Source organism: Grus americana, chromosome 2 (genome assembly GCF_028858705.1).
Source record: "Grus americana isolate bGruAme1 chromosome 2, bGruAme1.mat, whole genome shotgun sequence".
Taxonomy (NCBI): domain Eukaryota; kingdom Metazoa; phylum Chordata; class Aves; order Gruiformes; family Gruidae; genus Grus; species Grus americana.
Window position 1 is genome coordinate 153,769,151 of NC_072853.1, and position 27,935 is coordinate 153,797,085.

The window sequence follows — 27,935 nt, forward strand, 5'->3', positions numbered from 1 at the left end:
TCGGGCTGCTTTTGTAAAAACAAACAAATAGTTGTCACGCTTCAGATTACACGGCAAGCCGACTGGAGGAGAGAGGAAGCAAAACCACCAGGGTTTAAGTGAGGCTGCGGCTGTGGTAAATGGAGAAAGACGTGGTTCTCACAACAGTATCAGTGCTTGGTATCTATTCAGAAAGAAACCAGGACTTTCAAGTAATTAAAATAGGAGACCTGAATAGAGTTCACTGTAAGTCTGCCATTTATTCCACCAAAGTGGTAACCCAAACAGGGAGTGCAATTGCATACTTTCACAATAGGGAGCCTACATAAATCCTCATGAATTTATATTAAAACTTGTCTTATATTCTATCAAGATGGAAGAACAAAAGAAAACAACCAACCTAAGATAAAAAAATGCCAATGCTAATAGTGTCTATTGGGTTCTAAATACACGGGTCTATGAGACCGAGCTATTTTTTAGGCAGTCCTGGGGGCAAGGATTACTGGCTTATAGGATGAAGGGTAGAGGAACAAAAAACCCCAATGTGTTAGCACTAAAGTGAAATTAAACCCCATGAAGAGTCTCACAGAGGCTCTAACTAATCCTTCTCTGGGTTATCACAGGCGGCGGAGGAAAAATACCACAATGACTTCCAAGTATTATTTTCAGTTTTACACGTTAGAGAACTGCAAATAGTTCATTAACCCACTGTTCTCCACTGAGTTGTCTTGGAGAGTCTGTTTGATTATCCCATAATGGCATATGCGCCATTTTTTAGGCCAAGGAGGTTTTTCCAGAAGCCAGATTCTCATAGGAATGAAGCTTTGTTATGCCACAAAAGGGTGACGCTCACTGGAAGATAAGGATTTAAAACCCATTACTATTAATTTTTGAAACATTATCAGTTATTTAGGGAGCTTGGATAACAAACAGGTCCCTGCTTGCAACCTAATTGAGTATTTACAGCGTATTTACCCACGTGAGTGGTACCTTCCCCGGTAGCATGTCATCGGGAGGGCTCTGATGGTAGAGGATGATAACCAATGAAGAACAAGGGATCCAGGCGTAGGAAAACACTTCCAAATCAGTGAACGGAAGTAAACGTAGGTAGGAGGGAATTGTTTACTCATAATCTTATTCAACCTAGGTTGTTAGCCTTCTGCACAGGCCTGCAGGTTTTAAATGTCATTGGTTAGATGGTTTACCGTGTCGTGGCCTTTGTGAAAGTGCTCTTCAAGTCAACTTTCAGAACTGTCAAAAAATCTCTTCATTTAAGAAGCAAGAATTATCCTAGCACTTACAGGATGCATCGCCCTGAGTAATAACGCCTGCCTCCATCTCTGGTGGACCTGGCAGTAAACTCGGATTCCTATCCATAAATGATCCCACAGACTTAAGAACACTCCTGTGACTGACACTACTAATAAAGAAGTTTAATATTGCTGCATGAGCGCCTTGTTTTTTTAACAAATATTTATCCAGGCATGGCAATATAGTATTTCATAGCTTTCACGACCCATTCTGCTATTACCAGGAGTTATTTTACACACACTAAAAAGACAGGGTCTGCTTATTTCACTTATTACATATTCCTATATTATATTGGAGTGTTTCTTTCCAGTTTCTGGGATTCATTACTCTCATGCCAATTTAAGCACAAAGATACTACTGAGCAAATAAAAGTTAACATCTAAATAAAACATTCTCCTTTCATTTTTGGAAAAGCAGCAAGCAAAGTATGTGGCCTGACGTTAAAAACAGCATCTTGCCTCTTTGCACCGAACAGATGACAGTTAAAGCAAGTGAGGTTATTTTCAGTTCCCAAATATTCCTTTGACATAACTTGATTTCACTTCTGATAGAAAAGAAACCAGTTCATAAAGGTCTCTTTCTAAAATGAACATTTTTTCTTTTTAATGGCAAAATGCATGCAAAAAGCATATGATTATGGTATTTATGTTTCCATTAAAATGTCCTCAGCAAGCTAGGGGAGTCTAGCCTACTATTTTCAAGCTATTTAGATTTACAGCAGCACAGTGCCCATTTTATTTCAATTATATTTCAGGACAATGCACTCTTGGTGGGAAATGATTACACAGTGACAGGCAGTAAACGTCCATTAGGAGTTGTCTTTCTACATACTGCTCAGCTATGGATGTCAGGTGATGGCTATAAAACCCTATTGTATGGCATCATTGTCATCTACATGAAAAACACTATTGATCAGTAGTGCTGCTTCTCCTCTATACGATGCAAAACATACTAGAAACATTTTTTAGCTAAGCTAAAAGCTTTATCCACAAGAACACAGTTCTTGAGACACTTCTTTCCTGAACCGTAAAATAAACATAGATTACACATTCCACCTCGATTTTGCTCTGTTAATGCCTAACATAAAAAGTTGGTAAGTGACAAAACTTCCTAGCAGCCTGTCTCTGTAAGCTATCGATACATAGGATGGAGCTAATGTCGCCAGGGCAGCTGATGTATGTGCAACTATACTGAACACCCATCACTCCCAACAGACTTTATTTATTTATCTATTGCTAGAGCTTCATTTCCTCTGAGCAATAAACTCCTGCCCTGTTAAGGAAAATCATCTGCTTGCTTTCTTTAGGATCAAGATTGGAAAACAGCTTTTTTAGTGCTACTGGAGACACTAGCTATGTCTAGTGTAAATGGAATTTAAAACGTGTTTCAAGATTCACAGCAGTTACACATATGAATGGATAATGTAAGAAGTCCAAAATAAAGAATGTCCCATATTTCAGCTACATTTTTAACAGATAATAACTACCCCTGAAAAAAATGGACCAAACAAACAACCCTCCCCCCCAAACCCCACCAATATCCATGAATGATGATTTCACTCTCACCCAACATGAAGCTGTTTTAGAACTGCTTTAATGCAGACTTAAGTCCTGTAAGGATATTCTTAAGTAAAATTTCCTATTTATGGGGGGATGTGTGTGTGTTTATAGCCATTGTTGGTAAGATGGGTGAAGCAATCTTACTTAGATACACACGCTGATGTGCAAGTCTCCAATGAGTAAGTCAACATCTCTTTCTCCTTTGCTGTATTTTGGCATTATACAAGCTACTTTCTAATTTAGAGAAATGCATGGACAAACTACTTAAGGAATAACCATTTTCTTCTTATTGTTTTGTAGTACCCGTCTGTAACTGCAGTGCTTGGGATACATAGAAATATAAAACACATCCAAGAAGGAGAATGAAGAAACAGGCCTGGTTTTAACACTGGTTTCAAGTTAGTTGCAAAATAGCTTAGGGGACCTCTGCCTGACAACTTGACAGTACCATCATTTGGTGAAGCACTGTAATAGTTCTCCTCACAATATCCTTAAACTTGCAGAAAATAAAATAAAATTGTCCATTATTCTGATGCGCAGTTTACATACTTGTCCTCCACTTTGTTAGCATTCATATGCCATGACACAGTTAAACTTACATCGGTTGGTGGCATGTGTTGACGAAAATAAGAGAGAAGTTAAAGGAATATTAAAGAAAAACAAACCCTGACAAGGCCTCACACACAGGCGCAGTAATTCTCTTGCAAGTTAAGGAAAAATTTGTCATAAGTGTTCAGCAATGGTATGCAAACTATTACGGGACATTTTGTTACAGGCTTCTTTGTAAGAGACTTTTAAATAACCTTTTGGACATACTTAAATGTCAAATTTTGTTTGGCACTGAGCATCAAACTGTAATAGAAATAACATTTCCCATATAAACAATGCTGCTTTTAATATGAACGTGCAAAAGATTTGAGACAGCCTGGCCGTTACCAGCTCCTGGCAGTTCAGCGCAAGGGTAACGCTCTGCGAGTGATTTCCCTTCCCATCCACAAAGGCTGGAAGCTCCTGTTTCTATTTAGGTAACCTCTGAAACATCCAGAGGAAAGGAAAGGATGGCAGGGCAAAGGGGTAAAACACGCTGAAAATAACCCTCACTGCAGGTGAATGCTAATGTAAACAATATTTTAAGGGTGCAGAACTGCAACAAACTGTTTCACCTCAAATTTCTTGTAGCATTATCAGGATAAATCAGACTGCAGAGAAGAGAGCTCCTGGGAGAAGAGCCTCGTGAAGAGGCACTTGGATGCTTGATGTGGAAAGGGGCATCACAGGAGATGCCAAGTGAAGGGGGAAGGTCTCACTGCTGGAAAGGGATGGCAAGAAACAAGTTGCAATACACATGGGGTGAGGAGCAGGTATCTTACAGATGGGGTGACAACACAGTTACCAAGCACCTCAGGCCCACACGGCCACAACTATTTCTTAAAATGATGCTCAGATGATACTTTCTTAATACAGCTAAGATAAAGCCTGTAAACCACAGAGCAGCCTTGGGAAGATAGCTAAGCTGCGATCCAGGCTCTCTTGATGAACATTGCATGGGCGGGTCAAGCTCCCAGATGTCCATCACACACCTTGAGGAAGACTAAAAGCTGTTCCCTCATAGCCGTTACACCTCCTCCATGCCCAAAGCAGGCGATGCAGTCTCTCAGCGGTGGGTCCAAGGTATGGACCTGACTTCTGGGAGAGCTGAATTTGAGCTTGAAATTGTGCAACTGCAATGTTCCCCAAATGGTTTCCCAGAGCTGAGTGGGATTCACCAGCTCCACAGTCTGGTTGTTAATAAAGGTGTGAGGAGGGAGGAAAGAAAACCCCATGCACTAGACACCTTCATGCCTCAGATCCCTGAACAGGTACTTCAGAGCACATTTATAGCAAATATATACTTTTTTCCACCTGAATTGCCTATTTCTTTCCAGGTGTTTCTTGCCAAAAGCGTCCCCTCTTTATCACGGGACTGGGGGTGGCTTTTCCTGCCAAGTTCTAGCCCCCAACTTGCATTTTCTCCCTCTGCTCAAGCCCATTGTGTGTGCTGGGTCTTTCCTTTTGTCACAGCGTGATCCCGCCGTGAGAGACGGGGCCCTCTGTGCTCCAGGAGAAGACTGAATGTGCAAAACTACCACACTGCTCTTCAGTCCTACCCTTATGATTAACATCAGATTCCCCCGGAACTCTGTTATCTTCAGTTTTACTCACTCTCTCCTGGCTCTTTTATCAGCAATCACACAGAGTTAGCTAGGTCACGCAGGTCTTATATTTCGCCGTGCCAGGTTTGCATCAAAGAACTTTTTTTTTGTTGTTGATGTGACATTGATGCCATTCAACTCCACCATGAAACACTGCCTTTGGTCTAACAAAAACAGCCGTGAGAGTCACCGCGTGGCAGCCTTATCCAACCAAGCTATCTTGATTTCCAAAGGCACAAAAGCGCTGAAATGTCAGGCACCTGGGCATACCAGCGCCAGTCAATATAAGGCTAAGGAAAATAAAATTTCAAGGGCACGGATGAAGCTGTCGTCCTTTAAAATTATTTTGCTCCCTTCACTGAAATAATGTACATATCCACAATATATAAAATATGTTTATTTAATACGAAAAGTAGACCTTTTACACAGTGCAATACAAGAGAACAGTGCAATTGAGAAAATAAAAAGGCAGTTGCGCTACTGAATTTTAGTAAAAATCTATGCATTCGACAATGCAGCTCCAATTTTCTTATTTGTCATGTTAGAGAATATATTTTCACCAATATTATGTAAAGGAACTTTTCAAAATATATCAAGTGGAGGGTTAAATTCACCAATCTCCGTCCTCCAATTAAAAAGAGTTTTAGACAATTAGCTGAACTCTGCACGACAGCTACTTTCCTTAACCCAAATACAAATGACTCCATTACCACCTAGAACAGAATATGCAAGATGAACGCCAGTCCTCATGCAGAGCTATACAGATCTCAAACTCTGCAACCAAAGACACCGCTTTGCTGATTTAACTGCAAGTCCAGTATTTTTCTTCTGGAAAGAATGGGGTAGAAAACAAAACAGCGAATGGTTTTACTATGAGCTAAATTAATAACCTCTGAATGAGTTAACGATACCTCCTGCACTAGGATTTTAGTGTTAGTTTTTGTAAAGCTGAGAAAATGCAGAACTACAGGATCATAGATGTAAGCCAAGAAAACAGATGTATTTTCATTGTTAAAGTACAAAAAAGCTGTGAATTTTGCCTTTGGTTATTTCTATTTTATGTTAGTTTACATGCCTGTTTTAGCTTCAGGTTTTCAAATGAACTCAAAACTCCATCAACACAAACAGGAATTTTGCCCAATTTCAGCATAAAACCAAGCATGATTTAGTTCAGATAATGTAACCACAGGAAGAGTATAAATCATAAGCTACAGCCCAAGAAGCTAAAGTAACTCGTGAGTCAAGCTTGAAGTTTACTCACTTGGGTCTACATTTAATCAAAAAGCTCCACCTGTTAGATTGAAGTTCAGGACTATGGTAGGACTAGAATCCAGGTAAGCTTTAACCCACTTTTGCTTTAAACAGTAAGAACTTTCCAGAGATTTTGTAACTGCCATGAATAAGTTGGAAATGTTGTATTCCACAACCACATCAGTTAGAGCTCTGATAAATAAACCAGATGGTGTTACAGCTTTGAATGTAATTTGAATTATACCAAACAGTGACTCTAAAATTCCAAACCACCTGAAGAATAAGAAGAAAAGCAGCAGCTCTTCAGAAAATAACTTTCACATCCCATTCTGTTACAGTTTGATTTGTGTGAGCTCAATACTTTTCTACATAATGGCCTTTAAAGAGCCATTAATAAAAATGCAGTTCTGACTTTCCAATTGATGTACAGTCATCTCCCATGACAAAAGCACTACCAGGGTGGATTTTGAAAGAGCAAATTGATTGAAGCCTGGTGCCTACCTGTCTACAGGTGAAGACTTTGAATTCCGTGGTTTCTTCACTTGGGCGTACAAGGCTTCCACCGTCTGCCCTTCCCTCGGGCTCTGTGGTCGGGTGTTCAGCGTTATTGTGCCGCTATTTGAAGAAGAGTCATAGGAAGCAATCCCAGCGTACATTGGGTCTGCGTCACAGCCAAACGTCCGGTTAAAATCCTGTATCTCTGCATAGTCACGTTCACGAGCTTGTCTCTCTCGAAATTCTCGAGTTTTTGCTTGAATTCTGAAAAATTAAAAAAAGGCTGAAACTACTTTTCCCCCCCTAGTCATTTGAAAGCAGCAGTTAGCAGACACTTTAGGTAGCCCATCTTAATGAAAACCACTGAAGTGTTTCCAGTTTCAGTTTGTCATGGAGCCTCAGGTTTACCTTGGATATTGAAGCCTAGATCGAAGCAATGCTACAATCAACACTGGTCTTTAAGGAAGAAGTCTGATCATCCACTGTCTTTTCTTTCATGATTAAGTTAAATGATGACTAGCCATAGCTGCTGGTAAACAGAGTTTACCTGTTGTTTCATGTGTCTTAGGATGTCTGTGCTATTATCTGACCTGTCTGAGAATGGTCTGATATCATTCATATCGTATTGTACTCCATCAAAACCTAACAGATTTAATGGTTCTAATGCCTGGTTTGAGAGAGGAATTTTAATGTACTTTCTTGGCCCAACATTACAAAAATCATACTTCTTTCAGAATTTAAAAACTTCATAAGGACAGGACACACATATATATATGTATGCATGCATGCGGTAAACAGCAGAAGTAGATTCTTGTATGAATCGTTTAAAATGTGCATGTTTTGTTTAAAATGTAAACAAACTGAATCTGGCAGCTCTCAAAATAAGGCAGTTTCTTCTCAGAAAGTAACAACATGTGCCTTATGTTAAAGTTACAAGTGAAAGGTGATGCTGCACCGGGGTTTTGTATCTAGGTGCACTCGTTTAGCGGTATGATAAAAAGTGACAGATAGAAACAGATGACATTTAGGAATCTGACAAACACAAATTGAGCACAGGTCATATTTTCAAAAGCACACAAAGCTATTACTAAAATTTGATCTGGGTTTCAAAGTTTCTTTGGCATTTTAGAAAATTTGATGTATCACACACACACGCACAGCGAACCGAAAGAAACACAACCCCCCCAACGTTGTCTCCCCAGACCAAGTTAATGCTCTGTCATCATTGCAAAATGAAGCACTCAGCTGTCTCCTCCTTTCCATTAGTAAAATGTGCTCTTTTTTCATCTAATACAGCCACGGCTACACAGTGTGACAGCATCCATCCATTCAGGCTACAGTTCTATGCACCTTTGTTACGTGCCATTTCCAAAGACAGCTTGTTCACCAACTTTTAACAAGAGCAGCCTACTCAAAGCCTCTGTCTCTTTTGAATGCAAGCCTTGTCTCTTTTGAAAATAGAAAAGCCTTGAAGTTAGGTAACTTTGACATTTTGGGAAATTTTAAACTTAGCCACAATCAAGATTAGTCTTTGCAAAAAGAAAAGGGGATACGCAAACGGTGTGATTCAGGCTGCAGTTTAAGACGTCAGAATTTAGACGCCTGCAGTAGCTGAGGTCACGCCAGCTACGTGTGCAGGCTCCCTTTACAGTCCAGGGAGCCCCAAGTCAGCAGACTCCAGTCACGCAGCTGCCGCGCCAGTCGGTGTGTCCCGGTGTGCAAGGAGTCGCCCTGCAGACACTTTTGATGCTGTTGTTTAGGTTTTCCTTGGGAGCGTGGATACCCAGCCTTGATTCAGCTTCTCAGACATAGGCAGTTAGGGCCACCTGACATCCCCAGGTGGGGACCTCCAGCTGCTGGGCAAGAAGGACTCCTGTAGGTCCTTGTCACATCTGCCAGCCCCCGGCCGACAGCTCAGAGACTGCGGTAACTCAAATGACACAAGGTGTCTGTCTTCAAGCATGAGAATCCCTGAGCTGGGATGTGAACATCTGAATGTAAGTGTCTTCATCACAGAGTCCCATGCAAATTGTTCTTCCAACGCTAACAAAGATAGCCATAACAAAACAAAGGAATAGGAGGGTGGCACGATTAGGCAGACCTATTTTCCCCCAAATCCTACAAGTATTGACCAAGGGTATTGATTTGGGATACAACTGATTGCCTGAACTCCCTTTGACAGCTGGTGCCAGCTACTTTGATGGTTCAGTGATTCATTTACATGCCCCAAGTTATACCTCAGCATAATTCCTCTTCTTATGTCTACTACTACTGACCTGTGCCCCACAACTCTCATTCATATTCAGTCACAGCAGAAAGAAAAACAACCATACCAAAAAAAAAAGGGCAAATAAATAGAAGAAATATGAGAAAGTTTAACTTAAACATTTTTTAATTTTGCAATTTTGGAAATACAAAATTATTTTCTTTACTGGTTGTTTTTTTATTTTAATAGGGAAAAATAGAAATGAAAACTGTAACACTATTCAACTGACAGCATGTTCCTCCACAATTTCAGCAACATCAAACTGGAATTATTTTTTGTTTAATTTACAGTGAAGGAGCACTCAGGTTTAAACGCAAAACCCATTTCAAATTTAAACTATGTTTTTGCGTGCCTACTTTTTAAATAAAAATATATGTTTTACATTGTTCTAGACTACAAAGCTGTCATTCAGAAATGTTACAACTTTAATCATTTGGAAGGTATCTATGCAGAAGGAAAAGCAGGCCTGAAAATGACCTGCGGTTGTTGATTCCTCTTTCTGCAGGTTTCACTTCCAATTTGTAGTCCTGTGTTAATTACCCTGTGGAAGAATGCACTGTCTATTGATATTTGTCCTCTGAATGGGAGAAGCAAAGGAAATCAGAAATTTCCTAAGACATTTCCATTTCAATGGACGACGTATCATCACATAACGGAGCAGTGGCTGACACCAATTTGAGAAAAAAAAAAATCCATGTATTTTAGATAGCCAAAATTTCAGTGTATGAAATCTGACAGTATAGCAATAATGTGGCATAGAGTAATTCACCCAGAAGAACACATTGTGATCTGAAGTGCTTATAAAACAGAATTACCTGGTGGTAACTGGTGATATTGGCCTCAGTGTCACACTGAATGCTATGAGAGATGCCCGTGAACTGCTCTAACTTCTGACCATGAATTTCACATCACTCTCCACAGGTGCAGACATAAATGTCCCCTGTTTCATGTTAACCAACGTTTCTCATGTATCTGCTTATCAGCTATTTAATACATTTGGACACAGCCGCATTTGCAGCAAGAACGTTAAGATTTTCCCATGCATGGTTCAATGCGGGATACTTACTGCTGTGCAAGTGGGAGAGAACTGATTGTTGAAGTGTTATGCAAATAATTATGTTCATATCCACCAAGAACATTTTTAGAATATTTTCTACAATTGCTAATATGATGTGTTAATACACATACGTAGTATTAAAAATCAGAGCCTAAATGCATTATAAATCTTACTGTTAATTATAACCAAAGTACCCAGTAATCATTTGCAGGAAGTAACATTTAACAAAGGTTAACCCTAAAATGAAACTTATAAGATGTCCGACTATACTGACACCCAAAAGGTTCTGATTTTTTTCTTAATTAATTTTCTGTTCTTTAAGTTTAAAGCACTGTGCAAATCCTATCACTTTCACATGACAAAAGTGTAGGCATTCTGATTACTTAACATATTTTTGAATACTGTTTAAAATACAGCTTTGGTTTTGTCTCCTCCAGGACATACTGCATTTAAACATTATGTCTCCAAAATTAAAGGAACCAAATGACCAGAGAAAAATACATAGACATTTTCTTGAAAAGAATAACAGCTATCAGCTGAGTACTGCACTATGCCTTTTGCAATGATAAAACTCTGAATATATTTTTATATAAGAATCTGAATTCAATGTGACTTTCTTTTTTTTCTTTTATGTTGACCCCCCTCTCTCTGTGTACGTGTGTGTATATTCCTGATATGGCCTAACTAATTTGTTAGCATATACTGCATTGAGCACACATACGGGAAATGCCAGTGCGGGCTACTGTGGGAAAGATTAAAATGATTCTGTAAACACACTGTGCAGCACAGACGAGAACCTGGAATTTGCTCTGTACTTCAGCCCTAATCAGCAACGCTCCCGCTACTGAAGTCCGGTATCTGGAGCAGCGTTTGACCACAGTGCTTTGGTTTCACAACGTGGATATGTGTATTAAGCTGTCTTCACTGAACTGTATTCCTTCATGACATGGCACAAGAAAAATGCATACGTCAGAAATTTCAGATCAGCTAATTTTGAGGATTTATGGCCTTCCTATGGATTTTGTGTGGGTTTAACAAGAATAATAATGCTTAGCGTTCATATAACTCTTTTCATCTTCAAAGAATTTTGCAAAAAACTGCTTATCAATTTTGTAGTGTTTAAATGAAACTGAACTTTGAAAACCACAAAAGCTATCCCAAGAAGTTTCTAAATCCTCCTTGCTGAAGTGTTAATACTGAAAATGTCAACAACGTACTGTCGTGCTTTTGAGACTCAAATTATAATGTTCAGTAAAGTATAAACTATCCTCATGCATTTGTGTGCCTTTCAATTCAAAAGCTAATGATAACTGCTTCAAAATGACAATATTGTTAGCTCCAGAACTTCCTATAATTGTTAGAAGAGCTTTTCATTGCAAGCTAATCCAGTAATGATAGACATACCCATTGTATAGCAACTCCTATGCATGTGAAATGGTGGTCACAAAAGTAAGGGAAAAGCTTATGTGCTGCTGCCTCCAGCAAGCAGCTGCCACCTCGTTCCCTTCTTCAGAACCCTGGGAGCTGGATTCAGCTTTCAGATGAAGGCAACTACCATTTTAGACACTGCAATTTAGGTGTTGACATAGGTTTTGGGCTTCCAGAAGAGTTGGTCAAGATTCAGTCGCATAAGGCGGCTGTCCATAGGGTCTAAGAGAGCGGTTCAGCCCAACAGCACCAACGTGGCCATTTCAAGGTGAAGCTGAACCCTTCTCCAGGCTTTACCGAGTCGAGCACATGCCCTTGACCACAAAGGGTGTTTAGCCACGTAGCTCACATGTAGATAACAAATTAATCATATTAGTCTGCGAGCCAAATACCACCCTGAACCAAACATTTACAGCAGTTCTGTCTGAACTAAACTTTAACCTTTTTCCAGTAATGGAAAACTCAAATCTGTGGTGTTTGCAGAGCTGTTGTGAGTAAAAATGAATAAGCAAAGTTGGCAAAAGAAATCAACCCTAATTTCATGTAGCGTTAGGAGTGAAATTATAAATATATATTCCCAATCCCTTGGGAGCTTCAGTCCCCTTTGTGGGATTTTTTCATATTAGCGATTCAGATCCTTACAGAAAATCACCTACTTATCTTAATTGATGACCACAGCACGCGAAGGATATTCATGGCTAGTACACTAAATTTGCTGTTGCAATGCCCTCCCCTCAGAGCAGAAACAAAGTTGGCTGCTCTTTCTGGTGTGCAATTGCTTGGTCAATTCAATTAATCCTCCTGCTGCTGCCAGGATTCAGCTATTGCCCAAGTGATAATCCACAACCTCGTCTTTTCCACCGAGGCTCACTCATTTACAAAATCAGTATTGAACGCTTGCAGTTCCACATATGTGAGATGGCTGACAATGTTTATTAAGGCTGGAAGCGGCATTGTGTAAGGACAGAAGCTAAATGACAAGCCGTTCACCACTGCCAGTTCTCAGTCCTTCTGCCATCAGACTGGCATGCGTCAGGGTGATGGATTGAAAACAGAGAAAAACAACGACATGTTTATAAAGCCAGTCAGCTTCTTTAAGTTAGTCAGACGGGATGAACACATTCGGTCCAACTTTTGCCAGATATAATTTCTAATGAAGAGGTCAGGAGGTGTGTTGGCCAGTTGCCAAATCTTGTCAAATTTGTCCCCTCCTCCTTTGCTAGTGAAAAATACCTTGCAGGCACCGTGTGCCAGCCACTAAGCCAGGTCTTGCTGTTCCTCCTCCCCCCCTCCTCGATTGCCTTCAGGGCTTTAATGGCCCTTTTTCTAATTTTTGGCAATCAAGTCAATATGGGAGTTTGTCCTCTCCTGTATTTTTCTTTGACCTTTGTCTGGATCCAAGCAGAATTTTTCTGACAACTACTCTTCTAATGAGGATACCTTGATTATAGACATTATTGTGATTTCCCTCTGAACCAGCTATGACACTTAGCTTTTCTTACCACGATTAGAGGTAGCCAGTTATCACAGTTGAAACCATCTCTCAGCAAAGCCATCTGCTTTTCTGGGAAAATAACTCTAAAGGATCACTGTGGGCAACAGATAATCATGGGCAGCAACAGCAGTAGCTTGTAAATAAGACAGACATCTCCTCTTCCTCATGTCATCCAAAACTTTAGCATATTTAAAAAAAGTCAGAAAATAACTGCTACAAAAATATACTCTTTAAATTGGAAGGCTGGAGACCAACCTTTTTCAAGTTATTAAAATAAAAAAACCTAACAGTTCTGCCTTATCTCCTGTGTACATACATGTGTGGCCAACTGGCTAAAATATGACTGTCCTCTGATCTCAAACACATACAAAATGTGGTCAGTTTGCTATGGATAAGCACAAGCGTACAGGGGCAAAATCAGAAAGGCTAAGGCACAATGTGAAATAAAAGTAGCAGGGAGCTTTAAAGATAACAATAAATCATTGCGTAATTGCATTAGCAGTAAAAGGAAGAGCAAAGAAAAGGTTGCTCCCCTGCTCAGTAGTGAGGGAATGATATTGACAGATGATGCTGAGGAGACCTAAGGCTTAATGGTTTTTTGTCTTTGCATCTGTCTTCACTAAAGTGGTTGACTGCAAGCAGGTGGCCAGCACAATTGATACTGCCACCAAGAACAAAAAGATCTTCAATCTAAAAGCAAAAGAAGTAGCTAGAAACTGGTTAAGCTGGTTGAACTTCATCTGACACACACAACTGTCTGAGGCAGTCTCAGCCCTTTTTCAGTAACCATGAGAACCTGTTGAGGACAGCTGAAGTATTGAAAGACTAGAAAAAGTCAAACATCCCTTGGAGGAGGAGGAGAATTACAGACTCATCAGTTTAACATCAATCCCCTTTGAAACAAACTATTGGTAAGCACAGAGAAGATAATGGCACAAGCAGTAGCCACCACGGATTTATCAAGAACAGATGTGGTCAAGTCAGTCGGATTTCCTTCTACAACACCATAAACGGCCTCGTGAACAGAGCAGAAACAGTACGTCCCAGGCTCAGAAAAACAGCAACGGGATAGATGCAATGGGTTGAACCAGGCAGTTCCTACAGAGTATTTAGAGAGTAGCTCCCAGCAATTCACAGTCAGGCTAGATGGATGGATGGAGGCATTTTCTACGTGGATCTCTCTCTGAATTTACTCAGGTTTTTCATTATTAATTAGGATGCTACTGAATCTGCAGAAAACTCAAATAAAGGAACTTTGGAGGAAAGGATTAACATTTTAAATGTTCTTGAAAAATAAAGTAGGCTTTAAAAATAGAATTAACTTCAATAACAGCAACTAGAAGGTAATTTACATAGTTGGAATAATTAAGCATACCAATTAAAAGTAGGGGGAAAATCTGTGAGTTGTTTTTTTCAGGAGTGGATCTGGAAGTTCTACTGGGTAACAGATACGCACGAGTCAGCAATGTCAAGCTGTTGGGGAAAAGCAAAAGACAGAGTGGGGACACAACAGCAGTCTCCAGATACATAAGGAGGACAAGAATAATGTTTTCCATCTCTAATGGAAGTATTAGGTATTTAAACTGCAGCAAGAATAATTGAGACTAGATACTATGGGCAGGGGAATTTTCTAATGAAAAGGTAGTGGCAAAGATTGCCACGGGAAGTTGTAGAGTCTATGTCATTATAAACTGAAAAAAACAAGGAAGAAACAAACATCTTCCAGGAATGGCATACACAGGAGATCCTATCTTGGCAAAGTGACATCATCTCTCTTCCAGATCTACAAGTCTGCACCTACATAGAAATTTTACATACATATATTTCCTACATATTGGTTCTACAATAACAGAGAAGCAAAAAGGACTACATACAAAAAGGAAAGAAGAAAAAAAAAGAAAAACAAAGCTGTCCACCACCTCAAAATTAAAGAAATGCATCTACACAATCAGACAGCCTTAATTTTCTTTCTCCTTCAACAATCACAGCCTATCTGTCAATTAGACTCTGCGGTAGTACTTACTGTCTCTCTGCAGTTCCCCCCTCCTCAAATCCCACATGCAGAAGAGATGCATGAGAATTTCAAAAACCTTTAATGAGCTACAACCCAGGAGGGCTGTAGTTAAAAAAAAGGGGGGGGGGGGGAATAAAGGTGATTACTATAAGTGCCCTAATACATTAAGAAGAGAACAACATGCTCATTTTCATAAGGACTTTGTAAAGAAGGCTATTAAAGAAGGCAGTTAAAATACAAATGAAGATGTAAAGAAATGAAAGAAAATGCAGGAGAGAAAGTATATATTACTTATATAAAGAGGTGAAGAGCAAACACCAATATGAAGCCAAGTGACATTGATGAAACTAAAGGACACATCAGAATCATCTCCTCTAACCTGGTGGAATCTCTCACATATTTCAGCCCTACTTTTCCTTCTCCCCTCACCTTCTTAATTCATCCTTTGTCTTTCCACAGTGAAGATACATCTCCCCAGCAGAGTATCTCAAACCTGCGTTCTTGGATCTTGGAGTAAACAAGTGAAAACCCTTGCTTATTTTGATTTTAAAAATCTGTAAATTACCACCTTACTTCCATTGCAATGGAGTTTTTAGACTACTTTGCAGTTAACAGTCTGCAGCATTGCAGAGTGGAGGGTATGTCTGCTGTGGTTTTTTAAAGGATATGTTTCAACCAAAGCCAATTGTATCAGATACACAGACAGTATAGGCTCTCCCATCTCCAAAACAAACACTACCATGACTGCAATTTTCTTTCCTTATTTTCATGTCTGACCCAAGGGTCAGTGACCCCAGCAGTGGAGGATCACCCAGATGGGCAACTGGGACAGTTATCCTGCTGGGAGCCATGATGCATCAAAGCACATCATTGCTGTCTGTAAGCAAAACGGAATTTAGTTTTTCTCTTGCATTACAAAACTGGCCAGAAGAGCTGATATTTACACCTCTGACAACAGATCCCTGATCATTAGATTAATTTAGCTGTAATCTCCTATTTAGCTCTTTTGCTGGACTGAAGTAGAAAGGAAGAAAATCATGAGATTCAGCTGTTGCTGAAATACGACTTGGGAGAGCTCCTGCTTCTATCCCTCCTCATTTTAAGAGCCCTGGTTTCCTCTCTCACGCAGGCTGTCTTGGACCATTTCTCCCCCTAAATTTCTTTTTTTTCCCAATTGGAGAATAATGCCAGAAAGCAGCACTGGTGGGTATCACCGGAATTCTGCAGTTAGGTGAGCAGCTGTTCCCGTACGTGCAAGAAACAAACGACACAGGCATACCATATATCAAATGGTACCATATATCATATTGTGTATCAAATCAGTCATTCCCAGAAACTGCAGGCAGTAACTGGAGGCCCAGCTACAATACTGTCATCAGTTGGCTGAGCTGAGCCTAACCAGCACCTACACTCTTCTAGCCGAGGTATGGTAACAAGAGTGGGTACAACATTCTGCCGCTAGCTCTATTGCAGGTCCATTATTCTGTGTTTCTAGAGTACCATGTATAAAGTAGCCTAATCCTGAAGTGGGAAAATGAAACAGTCTGAAGTGACAAAAAAATACATGAAAAACCTCAGAACAAAGCAAAGGATTATGTGAATTTCATACACTGAAGTTGAAAGAGAAGGAAAAAAAAAACCAACCCAACAAAAAAGAACCAAGCCAAAACCCCATCAATACACAATATAGCTTATAAATCAATATCTTTGCTCAGGACACCAAATTAGCACCCACAACACCTCTCAGGATTCACTTCTAAAACCTTGCTGGGTCACAGTACTGAGTGAGAGCAGAAACCTATGGCTGGGCCAGAAACAGAGCCAGGTTTCTTATAACCCATTGAAAGGTTTGTTCTAGTACCTGGTTACAAAATAAAAGTTCCAGCTGTGATGTGAAGGAAGGACCTGTCTGCCTGTTGTGAATACATTATGAGGTGTCTTTCTGGTTAGTCAAATTCTTGCTGCTGTATCTAAGAATTAGGAAAAAAGAGAAGTTTTAGTGCCTTATCTTACTGTTAGACTCCTGCAGTTCAGTCTGGAAAATCTGATGGATTTTCAGTTCTGTTCAACTCACCAACAGTAAGTTCAGTAAGTTAGTAATTATGGTACAGCTTTTTTAATTCTCAAATAAGTATTTGCTACAGCAACTCTAACCGTAATGTCATAGTTTATGGGACATCGGAGGACAGGCTGCCACCTTATCCCGAAACACAATGTATTAGTGCTCTTAATCGGAGCTGGAATTTCTAACAGAGTGCTGAACTCATATGATCCGCAAGACACCTCAACCAAATTTGTAACTCAGAATATTATAAAGACCACGTAAATGTTATTTTTAAAAATATGGCAAGGGACTTGGCCAGCCCTTGCCCAGTACAATGTCTTGAATCACTGCAGAGGAATAATAGAGAAAATACCCTTTTAGCATGAGGTCTTAAAATCTCTATATTTACAATATGTAGCTAGAGAATGTGAGGAGCTTTGTTTAAAAAACTACCTCAGCAACTATTATTCCACAAAAGCTTTAATTTACGTATCTCCTAAAGTCAGTATTTTTATGAAGTGGAACTGGTCTGAAATGTTTTTCCAAAGCTCAATATTCTCATGCTTCATTTCTGTGTTCTCTTACAAAAATTACTGCCATTGATTTGTTTTCACATCCTGCACCCTCATCCATTATGTAAAAAAACACTGCCAAAAACAATGCTACAAATCTCAGTGAAACTGGAATATCCCTTGACAAGCAGACCCCATCTCAAAATAAGTGAGAATGAGAAACACATTGCTCTCACTTTCTGATTCACAGAGGAATTTTTTCTCTCCTCTCTTCTGGGCTGGGAACGGGGTGGAAGTTTTATCAGCAAAGATTTTACACAAGTCACTTTAGAAAATATTTACATTCTGAATGTTTGCGGTAATAATGGACTTAGAAGTAATAGTTCTTGTGAAAGCTTTTAAGTGGCATCAAAATACAGCAGCAACAAAACTAAAGCTGAACCTTTGTGTTATTTTCAAGACGCGGATAACACTCAGGCTATGTAAGAAACAAAAATCCTTTCCCTATCACAGTATGTTGTCTTTTTTTCCAAAAAGTAAGATGAAACTGCTTGATGAAAATATTTTGCTTAAGGGGAAGAAAGTTGGGGTTTTCCAATAAAAATATTATGGTCTCTCTGGGAAATCTGGAAAGACACCAAGAGTGTCCTGCTGTTCAGCCCCCTACTCCATCTGATACTTTATCAGTTCCAGATGGCCTTTACTACAGGATGACCTCCCCTCTATTCTTTTATTATGACCTTTGGGTCACAAATTATCTATAGGATGCTGCTGTCATTCTGTAAGACACTGTTCTACTCTTTCATCTAAAGACTAAAGATGCTTAACATTAAAACTCATCTTTGTTACGCTGACCTTCCAATGACGATCAAAACAGACAGTTATTCCAATCAATGTCACTGCTGGAGAAAATATGTTTCATTTTTTTGCAACACTGACATTAAGAAACTAAGGCATGGTTTTAAAACAGATCACTTTTGCAATTCTACTTGGCTGGAGAGCATAGTGTATTATATTCATTTAAAATATCAAAAGTATTGCTGTAACGGTTTTCATGAGTTATGTCGATTAAAGGGATGTGGTGGGTTCGTCTTTTGTAAGTTATTGATGTGGTTTTCATGTAAACTTCATTGATAGGAGGTAATAAAACTTTATGTAGGTTTTATTAATTATTTGTCTTTCTCTATCATCATAAATGGAACACACTGAACTTGCATAGGAAAATATAATAAATAGTCCCAATGTACTAAATAAAGTAGTAAGGTTAATTTCTTTCCTGCTGTCAGTAAATTCATGTTAGCAGTCTCTCGTCAGCTTGACATCAATTAATGATTTTAATTCCAGACTCTTGTCACAGTACTCACCACCCTTTCGTCTAATTAAAATGGATGATGCATGATGAAGGGAAAACACAAGACTTCTGTTCTTGTTGTAACATTTCTATTCATTAGTATACTTTTACAACAAAGGGCTTGTGGCTTTAATGGCACTAGAGAAAGATGAAGAGAAGTTTATTATATGATGGAGATAAAGACCCTTATACCCTTAGGAAACATATAATACAGGAAGCATTTTATGGAATGACCGACTCCTTCAGCAAAAAATATCAATGTTATTTCAACTACTAATGAACAGACAGAATGTTTCACTCTAAATTTAGGAAAAATCGTTACGTGAGCTGAAATTGTAGCCTTGTTTACGTTCACACCAAAACGTTGTCAGCCTATTGATTGATCTTCAAAAGTAACGGCAAATCTGCCAATACAGAGACAAACGACTGATCCACCTCCCCCAGACGGCAGCTCTGCAAGACCAAGATCCCCGGTCACCTCTCCCACTCTTTCTGCCGTACTCTGGCAGCTGCCCCAGCACCGCCTCCGACCTCCAACCACTAAAAGCATCTCCCCAACCCCCGTTATAAAGAGAGTTTCCCCCCACTTGACAGCAAGGCGGTAAGATTCACTCTGCCGCCCGAAGCCCCGGGGAGGTTTCCCGCCCGGAGCCCCCCTGCAGCGCCCAGCGGGGCGGGCGGCCGCGCCACAGCCGGGGCGGGAGCTCCCCCTCCCGGCCCCGCGGCCCCGGCCGGCGCCGGTCCCACGGCACGCCCGATGCCAGCACGGGGGACATTTGCACAGACGTGGATAAAAATAACAGCGGAATTATGTAAATTTAATTCCCTTTGTAGCCTAAGGGAACAAAAGGTTATGTTTTCCAAAACAGAAAGGGGGGAACTAGCAAAGAACCAGGTTTCTTTTCCAGATGAGAACTGTACGTATGCACGTCTGAAGTGCGGTACTGCTTTGCTGTGTGTTAATCTTCCTCCAAGTACAGCAGTGACTGGAATGGTACGGCTGCTTTTTCAGAGCGAAGGAAGCCCCTGGCTCCAAAAGCCCCCATCTGACTGCTCCATCACCTCCCAGCACTTCTGGAGCCTCTGTCGCAGCGCTCCCACCAGAACAGCTCTTTAATTCTCTTCCAGATGGTTTCTCCTTATCTCCTCAAGACTGATCCTCGCAACACAGGTGTTTAAGCACCTGATTTTGCACCCATTTCAGTGGAGGTTGAGGAAGAATACAATACTAAGATGAAAATACTTTTATGGTAACCCAGAGATTTATAGAATATTAGTAAAGCTCTGAAGTCAGTGTATTAACCAAACGGAGAAAATATCCTGTAGACTCTTCTTCTAAGAGGAAGTGCCTCTAGAGGCGGATTAAAGCATAAACACTATTCACCCGTAGCTGGGATCACATACTCTGAATCATGAGATTACATTAGAATTGCAACTTTCATCTTTTAAGCATTATCTAGCAGTGAACCACACTGGATACAGCTGAATTTGTTGAAAACTTCACAAAGAAGTATGTTTATTTCATTCCTCTGTTATCTACTACCCAGGTACAAAGAGTAAAGCTGTTTGGGTTGGGGAGCACTTGGGTTGCTAGAGGAAGTCAGTCCAAGGCTGAAGACACGGCCAGCATGCATGGCCTTGCCAGGTGGGGGTCAAGAACTACACGTGCCCTAGCTGAAGAAGGGCAGAACACAGGCAAAGGTTTTTGATTTGCTGAAGATTTATTTTGTAATGAACACACAGCTGCAGGGGAAAAAACAAAACAAAAAAAACCAAACAAAAAAGAAATCCAAGGAAAAACGCAAGGATGAAAGAAGGAGAGATGAAGGTATCAGAACCCACTGTTAGAGGGATGTCTCTCTCCAGCAAGGGCCACCAATAAAAACCAGAAGACAAAAGTGGTAGGTTTTCTCAACAGTTCTGTCTTCACATCCCCTAAGAAAGAGCTTATACTACAGGGTCTTGAAAAAGTCAGAAAACATTTCAGGGCAATCGGGTTGCAGGATACCAATGGACACACTGGCTACGTATTGAGAAAACCGTATCCTGGAAGGCCCTTGAGCACCAGATGTACAGAGTTTCTGAAATGGAAAAGTATGTGAGCTTCCAAAGGCTTAGGTCCAATAGCACAGCAGAAGGTGACCATTCATATGAAAACTAACTGGGTTGTAACAGCAATTCCTCTTGGTCATTGACAAAAGTTTCAAAATCTGGTTTAAAGGCTATCCTACATAGCAATGCCTGTGTAAGACTAAGTAGTTTGAAGCATCTCTGAAAGCTCAAGATATCCCACACATCTCCGATCTGTAAAATCCAAGACATTACTCTTAGGAAGATGGTCCAACCACTGGTGCATCAGGAGACTCTGGAACTGATAGATGACCATCTATAACAAAACCAAGAAGGGCCCGAGGCTGTTTTTTCACTCTCTCCGAGTGAATGTAGCATCTCAGTGGTACCCAGTTTTAGTAGTCCAGTGATGAACAGGATGACAGCAGGGCAAGGAGGGACTCCAAGTTAGCATATATATACAAACTAGCTGTGATCTGGCACAGGAATAGAGCTAATTCAATTCAGGTCTTACTCGACTTCCTCAAGACTCTGCGGTATAGTCTCTCTCTCAGAAGACACAAGGCCAAGTTCAGAAAACCTATTGCTTAGTTTTGCCTTAAGGTTTTGATTGGTGCCATTGCTGGGGAGAAGCACCCTTTCTAAGAGCACACCAGAGCCCATCTGGATTTTCAGATCAGTGCTTGGCAGATAATCAAGGATAATACAACCAGACTTCTTTTTCTGCAGTAAACCAGTGTTAAAAAATAGTGACACGGGGGGACAATGTCCTATGACCTTGGATGAACTGTTAATCCAACATTTGGAGAATTTACAAATTGCAAGCGTTTCACAGCAATTTTGGTTAAGATTGGTGGGTGGTCTCCTCAGATGATGCCCCTAATTGTTCCAGTAGTCTATCTTATTGAAAGCTGCCTGTATTTTCAACCAGATAATTTCATTTTCTGTTCAAAATTACTTTAAGACTGTCAGTAAACACATACCATATCCAGCTTAAGAGATAAGCTCCTTAATAAGGAATTATTATTAATAATATGTTTATAAAAGGCAATTTTCTTCATTTCAATCATGGTAAATTGAAGAACATTAATTTGCTTATTTGTCTCATAATCAATATGAACACTACTTTTAAGACTTTAAAGAAAATACTACTGTAAGAACCATACTATTAAAATTATCAAGTCAAGGCATAATAATTCCATAAAATTGTGGGCATGATTGATTTTTTAATGGACCGTTCACTTGTTCTCTGACCCCCTAAGGATTTTTGCTCCTAGCCTCTCATACATAGTAAATTCATTAAATCCAACCTATTTCCCCAAAGTATTGCATCATTATAGAGGTATATAGTACCAAATACCAAGTAAAACAGAGCAAGTGGATTGTACTGCTAAAAACATTGAGGGAGAAAAAACCCACAGAAAACCAAGTTAAAATAGCAGCCATTATGAACCAACACTGACAGTAATATTTTACTCTGTCTCCTAGTAAGCATTTTGAGGGATTGTTCAGTTAATTTGCAAGAGTACTCTTCATTAATAGCATGTCTCTAACATCATTATTCTACAGGATCAAAAGGAAACCTCTGCAATCTAACTGCAAAAATATTTAGTCTCTATGGACCAAATCAACATCTGAATTTTTCAGAAACATAAGGAAGCACCTCACACATTTGGTTGCTATTTTATTGTCTTTTATTAGTTGTACATGCCACTACCCCAAAGAAGTTGCATTCTCTTATAGACATAACACAAAGGAAAGCAAATACACAGTTAGGGAAAGAGAGTAACGGGAGGAGGAGGACCCGTGTTACGATAACATCAAGCTGTTATGAAGTTCTGGCACATGCATTTTCTGCAGCTTCAGTGAACACATAAAATTGGTTTTATGACACACGAGGAGTGAGATTCCAGGAAAGTTTCAAATTGGTTAGCATAACTTGATGGACAGGGATTAGGAATTCGCTCCATGCATTGGGGGCTATACAAATAATTTCATAATTCTACCTTGGTACCCAGCGTGACTATTGCAACCTCTCTTACATCACCACATGGACAGTCTATACTCTCACCACTCTTACTGAGAGAGACAGAGAGACACAGAGAGACAAAGAGAGAGAACGAAGAGAGAGAAAACGTTACTAACTTAAACGTCAAGTCTTTCTTCTTTGAATAAATGTATATGGCAGGTTTTCTGGGGACCTAAGGTTACTAAGAAAGCCTCTGTGCTGGGCACGTTTGGGTTCAGCGGAGCGTATTAAGGCAGGGATGAGCACTGTGCATGTGTGTCTAACCTTCCCCCAGCCCTGAGCTGGCTGGAGTGACGGAGGCGGCTTTCAATGTCTCTGAGTTTATCCACAAAGTGGCTGGTCTGCCCATGCGGAAAGGGAAGTTGACTGCACAAACACCCTCACATCCAAAGCCACTTATTTCCTTCAGTTCCAGTATTCCCTTTTACCATTCAACCTGCAAGCACATTACTCTTAAAACCAGTAACAAATTTAATGACCCTGCTTCAATTTTGTTAAAAAAGAGAAAATAAAAACCAATCAGAGAAGTAAAAAACAATCAAGCCCTGTGATCCAGCCACCCTATACTGTCAGAATGGATGGAGAAAGGCATGAATAAATTTTTACATCAATTTATGCCAGTATATCTGTTAAAGAATAAAAAAAAGTCCCGTAAAGTAATCCAAACAGATGGTCACAAATTATAAAGTTTCTGCAGTTTAAGAAGTTACTGCTGACCTTCAGTAAGTAATAAATGTATACTTCTAGCCTGCCTTAACTTTAATGTACCTCACTCAGCTCTAAAAGAACTGAAAGCAAACCATTTTAGGTTTAACTGAGGAGACTACATGAGTTACGGTGGCTCTGCTATTCCGGTGAGCTGTTAGAGCGATGAAGCCATCGTTTATAAACTTCTGTTCTTACCTGCAGAAGCCCAAGGTGCAGAGATGATGGTCAAAGGGGTCATTAGGACTAACTAGCCATACCTCTTGTAAAAGGACAACAAAAGTTCCCTCCGTAGTTGCTGCATCAATCCTCAATTTATGGCTGAGCTACAGCATAATTTTTAGACAAATCATTCCAATTCATAGTTCACTTTCACTGCTAAATGTGTCTGAATCTATTTACCACTCAACATTCAAACTTTGTAACCCTTTAAAGTTTGCCTCCTTACTGAAGAGATGTCTACTCAAAGAGGTCGTCTCCACGTGCACCCCCAAATACTAGTTAAATTACGGCCTAAGCTTTCCAAGATTTTGACTAATTTGATATATGAGATATCGGAGTCTAGGCCCCAAATATCTAGGGCTACAAGAGACAGGATGAAAAGTAGATTGGAAATATTGAGAAGAGCATATGACATATATAAGTTTTTAATGTTAAGGGAAGATGACATGGAAAAATAGAGGTACTCACCACTCATTTTTACAATTAGCAGTTTAATATACATATTCCATAAACAGACTGCATGACACATAAATAGACTGAACTCCAGTGACAAATATACTGATAAGTATAATTTTTAGTTTTTTTCTAAATATATCGATGCAAAAACTAGATATGCAAGACTTTGAAGAAAAATACAAAACATACTTCATTCTATATAAATATCTGTTTTCTGAAAATGTCAATAAAATCAGTTATAGAATATATAGAGACAACATTTCATATTTTTACTCCAGTCTCCTCAATAGGGAAAGGAGCTCTGGGTCTATAAAAGGTGCTTAATGCAGCCAAAGAAGCTGTTTATACTAATGTCCAAAATAAATCCATCTTTGTCTTGTTATTTAACGTATATAAACATATCAACATTTGGGAAATTTCATCAGTGAAAATTGAACTTCAGTTATTTAATTTAAAAAGCAAACTCTCTCTATCAAGGTTTAAGCAAATACTGAAGTCTACCTCTCCTGTTCTTGCTTCATTCGTATTCTCTCCTCTTCTGAAGTAAGAGCTTCCTGCACTTTTATTTTACCAGTTTTCTCACTCTTGTCATCTTTGCGATGTTTGCCAAACCTGTTAATAACACACAAAAAAAGAATCTAACTTGTGAAATGAACAAAACTGTATTTTCCTTTTCCTATGATAAAGAGAGTCTTTCAAGAATGGCTGCTGGAAACCAGGAAGGGAAAGTGCAAAGACCTCAGAATCTCAACTTTTAGTATCTTCAGGCTGCTTTTGGTTTTTTGCATAGGGTTTTTTTAAATTTTATTTTTAATGCACCCCTCTTAAAAGTTTATAGAATTCCTCACTAAAGAATAGAACAAAACAACAACAAAAGAAACAGGACCACATTCCTTTTTTCTCCTAGGATTTTGTAGTCACTATTCTTAAATACACGGTCAAATGATGTTTCAGAAATTACTCAACGCTATCACTGCCAAAGAACGCAACTCAAGTTTACACTAAGCGAAAGCTTTCACGTGTGAGCTGCAAGAGACCCAGCGCTGTATGTCTGACAGCTGCCCAGAGCGCAGTACCACCCTCCACACCTGCCCCACTAGAGCAGTTTCACCGCACAGTGGACGCCATCCAAAAATGTAAATTTATTCTTTTTCAGCACCAAGTTGTTGGGGTTTTTTTTTTAACTTTGTTACTTCTGACTCTTTTCCCCCCAAGGATGTTCCAGTGCAAGGAGGGTGAGTGGAGCGATGAGGCTGGCTGGGCTGTCCCAGACGGAGCAGGATGCTGCCAGCCCTGTTTGCCCTCTTCATGTCTCCTCTTCCCCTCTACCTGCTACATTTCAGGTATTTTAGGTTTCTTCCGTATTTGTACATTCCACTGTTTTCTTTTAGACTTTCAGGGAGAGCACAATCTGAGTATCATTTTTGATACTCAGCTATTATTAGGACAAAATTGCATGTATTTCTTAGATATTTCAGACCTATTATGAAAGGAATGGCTTTTGCATAGAGTGAACTAAACAAACACTTAAATACATCTAAACTGCAGGTGACGATTTTCTATTTAAGGCAGAAGGGATAACACAGATCTATTAAACAGCAGCTTATTATAATACATATCTATTAAATGTGGGATCATTTATCATACCAAAAGCAGCAAGAATTTCACTTTTTTTAAATCAAATGCTCAGATGAGAGCAGACTGATACTTGTGGCACTTCACATTTAGGTTCACAACAAAACTGAAATGAAAGCACTGAAATGTGCAAAGTCCAGCAATGGTGGGACAGGACACCTCAAATACTCACAAACAGTAAATAAAACCCAGACTTCTTAAAAATTTCTTCTGACCCATGAATGTAAACTCTTTAAAATATTTAGAGTCCACCAGGCATTTATAATATTTTCCCTTTTGTTCCTCTTGATTCTAGTACAAAGCCCTTGTGTGGGCTGAAGACATACCACACTGTGACCCTGCAGGAAGATTAATTTCTGACCACTCAGTCAAGAGATATTATTATACTGTGTAACCATGTTTATGGCTCTTAGGGCGGCTGTTTAAAAAAACATCACCACAAAAGTACAGTGTAGGAGTGCGTACACAAACTTTGAAGTGCATGGCTGCTCTCCACAGTTCCCAGATTGCTTGTTTCCAAAGTAATTCAGGCATATGAAAACTAAAATTGTTCATTAATAATCATCTGAAAACGGAAAGGCAGAGGACGTGATAGGGTTAAGAAACACAAAACACTGCATAAAGTCTCTGATTTTATAATATGTTATATGTAAAACTGACATACTCAAATTCAGCGACTAGAAACGCCAGCACGTATCTTTTAAAACATCCACTTATTTATTAGGGAGTAGTCAAAACTGTTATACAAAACATTTACATATATGACACAAGATTCAGATCAAGTTCTGGATGTCATACACCAGACAAAAGAGAATGGTTAATTTAAAATAGCCCTCAATCCTCTAGCCAAGAGAGTAGTTTTGGCAGAAAAAGAGTGGAACTGAGCCACTTTCCCCTGATACACAGAGAGTGCCGGGGGTGGCAGGGGTCGGTCTGACAGAACACGCAGAGCTGTGAGGAGACACACAATATATGCCGTACTGTAGCACAGCATCTCTGGGATGCCCATGTCAGCTTCTGCCTCCTGCCCTTTCTTGACCCATTCAAAATGTCAGGCAAAGCAAAGGAACAAAATTCTGGAGTAGACAGTTTGTTTTCAAAAAAGAACTAGTGGTTAAAAAAAAAAAAAAAAAGATTAAAAAAAAGATAAAATTGAATTAGTTAGTACCCATCAGGTTTTGGCAGCAAAACAGAATTTCTACCACCATAAATCAATTCATTGCAAGTATGAACAGAAATATATTGAAATCAATACCTTATTAAAAAAAATAAAGTACACAGGAAATTTCTAATAAACCTTGTAAGCAATCTAGTAAATGTCTGGTCAGGCTGCATGATTGTGGGGAGAATACTTCCAACCTTAACATATAATGCAAACCTAGCAAAAAATTGATGGGTTTGAGTTTCCAGATCCACCCATTCGAGTCCAGAACAAACCACGCTCGTGCTGTGTTTCAACAGAGGCAGAGGTGCGTTTACCGCACGGGTAGCGCTCGGAGCAGCAGGAGGGTTCAATTTGCTTTGACTCGTGAGCAAGCTGTGGCAGCAACCCTTCCTTTCTTCTCTTTCACGGTTTTCTTCCAATCATCTGGGAATGAACGTTGCTTCTGCCCTCAGGGACAGTCCTGATACCATCTCCAGAAGACATCTCTGGTCCTTTCCCAGGCATTTCAAAGGGTGGCCATATTGTCCCCACTCTGACCGGAGACTTTCCAGTGGCCATCTCTGACAAGCTTTATGATCATCCCGGCAGTGGACAGCCTGGCAGAGTATGAACCATGGTGATCTTGCAAAGTTGCCTTCTCTGGACTTTGTCACCCGCAGAGTGATATATCTGCCATAATCACCACTGCCTGTAACAAGT

General features: G+C 39.7%; 1 protein-coding gene across 16 annotated transcripts in view; it reads right to left on the minus strand.

Moving 5' to 3' along the window:
• PARD3 (par-3 family cell polarity regulator) overlaps positions 1-27,935 on the minus strand; it is a 459,995-nt gene that overhangs the window by 95,384 nt on the left and 336,676 nt on the right. For 11 of the 16 annotated variants that reach the window (XM_054816589.1, XM_054816598.1, XM_054816595.1 and 8 more), the window contains 2 exons: positions 24,938-25,048; positions 6,794-7,051 (listed from right to left, as the gene is read on the minus strand). In XM_054816589.1, coding sequence (XP_054672564.1) covers positions 6,794-7,051; positions 24,938-25,048 — 369 coding nt within the window. Of the gene's footprint in view, positions 1-6,793; positions 7,052-24,937; positions 25,049-26,804; positions 27,925-27,935 lie in introns of those variants that run through there. The other 5 variants (XM_054816599.1, XM_054816601.1, XM_054816596.1 and 2 more) reach the window with 2 other exon arrangements.